This window comes from Wasmannia auropunctata, unplaced genomic scaffold, assembly GCF_000956235.1.
Source record: "Wasmannia auropunctata unplaced genomic scaffold, wasmannia.A_1.0 LD335462.1, whole genome shotgun sequence".
In the NCBI taxonomy this organism is placed as follows: domain Eukaryota; kingdom Metazoa; phylum Arthropoda; class Insecta; order Hymenoptera; family Formicidae; genus Wasmannia; species Wasmannia auropunctata.
This window is the reverse complement of record NW_012027428.1, coordinates 70,672-77,896: the sequence shown is the minus strand read 5'-3', so window position 1 is coordinate 77,896 and position 7,225 is coordinate 70,672. Positions and strand designations below refer to the sequence as shown.

The following is a 7,225-nucleotide window of genomic DNA, read 5'->3' as shown; positions in this document are numbered from 1 at the left end:
CGATGTCTACTAAAAAAGTATGAGAGTGACGCGCGATTATGTCTCTATGTGGCAGTACCTTCAATGAAAAACTTTTCTAAAAACTCGCAAATTGACAAGCAAAAATAATGGAAGCATAATGAAAGATTGATAATGGTTTACAGTAAGAGCACCAGAATCCCTATCAACGAGTGGAATATTATTTTCTCTTTATGCGTCTCAGAATCCGAGGCACACAAGGATGCATTTAAAATGGCATGCGTATGTACTGGCCGGGATTTTGCGCGTCGCCTACGCAGCACAGCGGGAATTAAAGGACAGGCAGGAGGGAGTGATACGCGTACGCCGTCGGCACGAGTCGACACGTGGCGGTAGCGCTTTATACAAACAGCATTATGCACGCTCGCGCTAACATAAATTACTGCGGGTTTAATATTGGACGTCGGCGTTGGCCGTGGCCGACCACCTCCTGAGCAAAATACGTTAAATGCGGGAAGAGCCCGGATGCGGTGCAACCGCGATTCGCGATTTCTCGGCTTATACTCGAGAAATTTCTCGAAGATCTGATACACCGGGCGTGCAAATAATGACAATTACAACGCATCGCGTTGCAACAAGATTATGCGTGTATAAAAAAATGGAAAATCATTTTAATTCTCACAATCAGATTAATTTCGATGTCATTTTTTCTCCGAGATTTTTTTGTTGTAGATTATATAATAGTTTGGACATCTCAAACTGCTACAAATACAGGTTTGAACTTATTAGATTCAAATAGTCTGCTTGCATTTCTATCCCTGCTTCGGATGAAGCTCATCTCTGCCGGAAGCGACATCGATCGGCTGACTGAATTCGAACAAGCGCGAAAGGAAAGGCGTTATGAATGGCATTTATTCGTGAAAAGCCTCGGCCGAATTTCATAGTAGGTTCTTTCACGGCGCGAAAGTGTGAAAGACTCCGGGGAAACTTTGAGCCCCAGGAAATATCCAAATACCACCGCGAAAGCGAGAACGAGCGGAAGAAAACGATAAGTGGACAACCCGCGGAGAGTGATGCGATGCAGGCCGTTCGTATGGGTTAAGGTCGGGCTTCGTTTATGGACGTATAGGATTCGAAATCCACGCGAGCCGCATGTCGACTCGAGTGTTGCTCTCTACGGCGGGTGTCTCGTCTTAATCCCGAAGAAGCAGACTGCGAGACCGGATGTGGCCTCTTGAATCCCGAACGGATTGGCATTGTTTGCTGTGGATTTACACGAAATGAGAGAGTGTTACCGCGTATAAGAACCAGTCGCTCGTATGGGAATAAAAGCGTAGCAAACACTTTCGTTTCGATTAATTAGAAAAACTATACTATATAAAATATATAAAAGTAATGAAATTAAAAATGTTAAATGAAAAACAATATTAAAACCGCGATATGAGAATAAGACATATAAAAATAAATTCGAGCTAAAATAATAACGTTCCGATTCTCTCAACCTCTCGTTTTCAATTGCAAATAAAACTTTTTGGAGAAAAATTAGAAATGTATATATAAATTTGATTTGTTAATTGAAATCTCTGTGAAACATATGAATCGTCGATAGTTCTACATTTTCTTGCATACTTCTCTCGATTATGAACTAGTCAAATGACTCTGACAGGACTTTACTTATCTTAACTCGCAAGGACACTAGATTTATAGCATGTCGCGATTAGAAAATTGATGCGTACATATACCTTTGTGTTTTCAAGCACGGTGTTGGGATAGGTCGCGCTATATAATGGCTCAGGCATTCTACGTTCGGAATCCTTATCCTGTGCCGGATATCTCCCGGGAAGGCACGTGGATATCCCGCGGACCCGTGCTGGGAGATAAAGTCTCGCCGTCGGATAGAGACTGGAATGTCAAACTGAGCGCTCACGAGCGTCTCTTCGCTCATCACACCCTAAACAGCATTCGCAGGGATCGTCGACTCGTCAGACCGCAGGTATTGATTCGAATATTGAAAGTAAAACTTTGTATCATTTATATGTATATGCAACCGCTTTTACAGGTTCCGCGCGACGCCCTCGATCTAGCACTAAACAGCGTTTATGCTCACAGTCGGGACACTCTAGTTTCGAAGAAGTACGTGCCCATCCAGCCGGAAACGCTCGGCAGAGAAACTTGGCGTGTCTTGCGAAACGAGATTAAGGTATAATACTTTGAATGTATGTACAAGCGCATCATATTCAGTAATATAAAATTTCAATAAAAAATAAGGGATATGTTTGAACATTTTTAGATATTACCGGAACCACCTAAACCAGATAGACCGATGCACGTGAGCGGTCATCCGGACGAGAAACTTAAACCGCTAGTTCGGGCACCTTTATCGGCGGACAAATCGAAGTGTCATAGCGGGCCAACTTTACCGCGGAGAATTCATCCGAGCAGCGTGAAATTAAATATCGAGGGTCCTCATATGGACCAATCGAATCCCGGATACAGTCGCAAAATCGACGGAACTTTTTACAGTATTTAAACACGGATTTGGGCGGTGTTTGAGCGGCACGCTTGGAGAACGTTCGGATTAAGCTGAAACCTGCAATTCGCCGAATGAAGCTCCCGCTTTTACAAATACCATTATCGCTATTGGCATAATCTGGCGAGATTTACGTTTTGGAACACTCCGAGAAGCAGCGAATCGTGATTGTATAATGTGGATGCGAAATTGATCGTGTTAGAAGGCTTTTGTTTACATTCACGCGTATATGATTAAATCGCGTCAATCGCCGCCGTTATTTCGCAGCATGACAAAGTATCTGATTATCCTATCTAATGCTGAATCTGATCATGTTGACAAATTTATCCAGTGGCTCGCCGACTCGTCTATTGGCTATCGCGGGCCGAGATCTCCCGATTGCCGCTCGCATTTTCGTCCCCTTTGACAGTTCGAGACGCAGGCACAGCCCAGAAGACTCGGCAGAAGCGTGAGTCAGTGCGCACCAAGTTCTCACTGCACGACTCGGCACGGCAGCGGAGCTGAAGGGACAGAATGTCCCATTACCCGGGTAATCCTTGTTTGTAATAAACCAGCGCCCCGCTGCCAGCTCGCTGCCAGTTCGAGGGAGAGAGGGTGACAGCGGAGCCACCCTCGCCGAGTGGGCTCGCGCGCGGAGGAGGAGTCATCTCCGCACGCATATGCTCCTCATGAAATATCATTTATGTTTCTCACCCCGCGCGAAAACGTCTATCTTGCGACCCGTTTGACCCGGGCTGGCACGACCCTCCGGCACCCTCGCGCCGCCAGGGCGGAATAGGCAGCACGATCCTTATACATACGTCTAATCCGGCCATGATTGCCCCGCCGACCGCCTCGTCACGAAAACTCCACCTCGGCTATGAGATGTAGTACGCTACCCTTCCTCTGTCTGACCCCATTCTCCCCAGCTCCTTTAAAACGCTTTTTGACGAACCTCGCAGCGGCGCGAGATGATGAATTTTCACGCTCGTGCGCGTTCAAGCTTTTCTTCATCATTTTTGTACTAAAAGTTAACAGATTTTTCGTTCTGTCATGGATGTGTTACGCTGCATTACATTGAATTTGTTGTCTGCGACATTATATGGTGGATACGTCGTTTGTCATTGTTTCGATTAATCGTAAACTTAGCAGTCCCGATGATAGTAATTTTTCTGTGGATTATGTCGCGGAGCGTGTCTATTGACGCGGATCCTTTTTCTTCCCCAATACAACGACGGAAAGAGGCATCGGAGCTATAAGGGAGTGGAACGATCTCAGACGGTCGTCAGGCAACGAGCGAGGTTACCAGCCAATTACTTGGCTGAACGATTTTATTTGTATTTAATTCTTATTTAATTTACTTTTTATGGTCGCGCGCGCGCGCGCGCGCACGTAGTTTCGCCGCTGCCATTAAGGAAATGGAAGGCTTCTTCGTCATTGCAAATTAACGGCCGATCGCGGTCTATCCTGTCGAATACAATCAACGTAAAGGTAAAAAAATGCGATCAATTGCACAACATAGCATTCGACGATGGAATTCACACTCCATAAAAATGTCAAATTACACGTAAGAAAATAAGCAGCCACTGCTCATACTGTCTAAAGATCGAGACGAAAATTAATCAAAACCAGTATGATTAGGTTAAATGATAAAAATACGATTAATATATTAATCAACGATATAAAGCTAAATTTTTAAAAATTAATTTTAATCCATACGGTTTCATTATTTTTAAAAACACTTTTACACAAGTAATGACCGAGCAATGATGCCGCTATCATACCAACCACGTTTGGACTGTCTCCCCTCTATCTATTCGATTCTTTCACGCGTACGCTTTTCCAGAAGGAAATTCTGCGTGAAAGTCGAAGCAAAGTCGCATTGATCCCTCCAGGATGAAGCTGTTATTCCACTGAACTTGTTACGTTATATTTATCAGCGCAGTGCACACTGGCACTACCCGTCGGGTTTTATCGTTCCTTTCGGATTTCGTTCTTCCACCGTCGTTTCAGTTAAATAGACAAAGCCGCAAATGACACAGCGAATAATAAGCAACACAGTAAATTAACCATGTAATATCCATTTTAATTCATTCTTTCTCTCGAATTAATATGAAACACACTTTCTAATTCTATGTTATATATATTGTGCGTAACGGAATTATATGTTATATAGAACATAAATAATAATTCTAAGAATGCAAACATTGTGACAATATTCGATAGAAAAAAATATTTCAAAATTCTGTCATAAATTGTTATATAACATTTTAATTCTGTAAACACTGATTTATCCTCTTTGTTCCATAACTTTTATGATATTTAACGCTTAATTTTTATATTTTATAAGTTTACCTGTACAGGTAATTTAGATATTTATGTAATTCACTTTTGTACTTTAATTTAATTAAAGTAAATTTAAAATAAAATGTTACTGTCAAAAAACTTATTCAATTAAATAGCATACGATCCTATATAAAATTTACTCCCTGATTTCGGTTTATTTGGCGTTTCTCAGCCTTCACTGACAGAAAGAGAGGAGAGAGGCACTCTAACTAGAGGCCTATGGGTGGTGACTTAGAAAGCTTATTTTCTCATTTTGGTTCAATATGGTTGCACGCGTTGGCGCGTTAATGTTTATTCAACGTTTTAAAATTATTTTAAAACAACTTGTCCCAAAGGGAAAAGGGGTATCTGACGCGAGTGTCAGGGTTGACATTATGCGTCGCGTGATTTCGAATGCGGTGGGAACAAACGGGGGACGTTCGCTATGTTATCATTTCTCGTACACGAGCTTTAAAGGATACCAACTACTAGCCGAACGAGAGAAAATCTGCGTCACTGGAAATATATTTTGCAAAAGCCGTTTCCGCGTCGATTTACGAAATACAGTGCATTTATTCACAAGTTCACAAAAGTCACATTTTACGAAATCTTTCTTCCTCTCTCTCTCTCTCTCTCTCTCTCTCTCTCTCTCTCTCTCTCTCACTCAAAGTAGTTCCAAATATTCCCACAGTATTAAATATCACACGGATATCAATAATAATTTCAAAATTGCACGAAATGTAATTTTTCGTATAAATATAGAACAAGTAATTTAATGGCATTTGCTTTTTGACAATTCGCCAAACGCATCGCGCGTTTACTATATACGTTTCCCTTAATCCCGAAATAAAAAGGAACGGAATAAATTTTAGTGCCGCGCGTAGTTTCCACTTTTTCTTGATGTTCCGCGGAATGGGCGGACGGAAGCGCGGCGCGGCGAGGAAAGAGGAGGGGAGGCACGGATTAAAACGCGGGGCGAGAAAAGGCGTCTAAACGATGGTGGAAGGTCAAGCCTGAGATTACGACAGACCCGTGCGACGTTTGCTCGTTAATTAGGGAGTTCTAATTATAGTAAATGCGTGAGCCCCCCGGACGCAGAGGTGGCGCGGAGAGATCGTGCCACGGCGGAAGCTCCGGGGATCAAAATGCAACCCTCCGCGAACGAGCCAAGATTACCTTCGAGGGTCCTCGGGCGCTTCCCTCGCTAAGGCTCGACCCACAACCTGCGCGACGACGACCGTTCTCCCGCATTTCCCTTCTGCCTCTCCTCAATCTATTCACCGTTCTTCTCTTCCTCCTTCCCCCCTTCCCCTCTCGCGTCTCCTCAGCCACGCTCTCAGATATCACCTAAAATAACAACGTCCTATAGGAGCGCGCCCGGGCGGATAGATTTTACTGCTGGTGGTGTATAACAAATGGATTAGTATTTCGGTAGACGTCTAATCCCCCTCTTCGTAGCGGCCCCGGAGATTATTTCGATTATCCGGACCTGATTTTAGTTAATTAACGCGCTCTCTTCCCCGCCTACTTCGAAAACCAGGTCCAGTCTTCTCGTTAAAGCTTTTCTCAGATTCATCGTCGATCGCCACATTGATTGCGATTATCATAATTTACGCGACTATTGAACACAATGTATCTTTTTTTACTATATAACGAATAAATATTGTATTTGAAATGATATACCTAATAAATACCTATAATAAATTGTACTATATATTATTTTTAACTACAATATATCAATATGTACGGTAACTTAGAGTAAGATGGCTATAGTTTTTTTAAATGCAAAAAACATATTGTTATTTATGTTATTTTTTAATAATGTTTGATATATTACTTCACTTAGACCTTAAAGTTACTAATATTGTTGACATTAAAAAGAAAACACTTAATAGAAAAGAAATATTACTAAAATATTACAACGTATGCATTGGCCATCTTACCTAACTTTTAGGGAAAAGGCCATGATATTAGGGGATAGTTGGCCATACATGTTTTATGTTAAAGATGTATGAAACATTTTGTAAAATGAATATATTTTTATATATTTAATATAAATACATATATCATTATATATAACATACATTATATATATTGCCTGATCAGCCTGATATTGCGTAGAAACAATTTTATCAGTAGTGTAATTAGCTTTCATAGAAAATCAGCAAAGTATACTGCTTTCTGCCTGCAAGCGTCATATAAATCATTAAAAATAAAGTTAGTCAGTTTTCTTAATTAATTTTTATCACTGTGCATACGTATATTAACTATACTTTATTGTTAATAGATATGATAGATTTTATACCCTCATTTTCTAAATTTATTTTTAACAATTCATATGACGCTTGCAGGCAAAAAGCAGTATATTTCACCGTTTTTCTATAAAAACTAACTATTGATATTGTAAAATTAATTGTTTTTATAGAAAGTAAC

The 7,225-nt window shown here is 41.2% G+C and overlaps 1 protein-coding gene across 1 annotated transcript; it reads left to right on the top strand.

Moving 5' to 3' along the window:
* Nucleotides 1–1,589: 1,589 nt before the first annotated feature.
* Nucleotides 1,590–2,757, top strand: LOC105456961. Its single transcript, XM_011701353.1, has 3 exons — nt 1,590–1,951; nt 2,018–2,158; nt 2,249–2,757. The coding sequence occupies exons 1-3, from the start codon at nt 1,745–1,747 to the stop codon at nt 2,486–2,488; spliced, it is 588 nt and encodes a 195-aa protein (XP_011699655.1). The 5' UTR covers nt 1,590–1,744; the 3' UTR covers nt 2,489–2,757.
* The last annotated feature ends 4,468 nt before the right edge of the window (nt 2,758–7,225 follow it).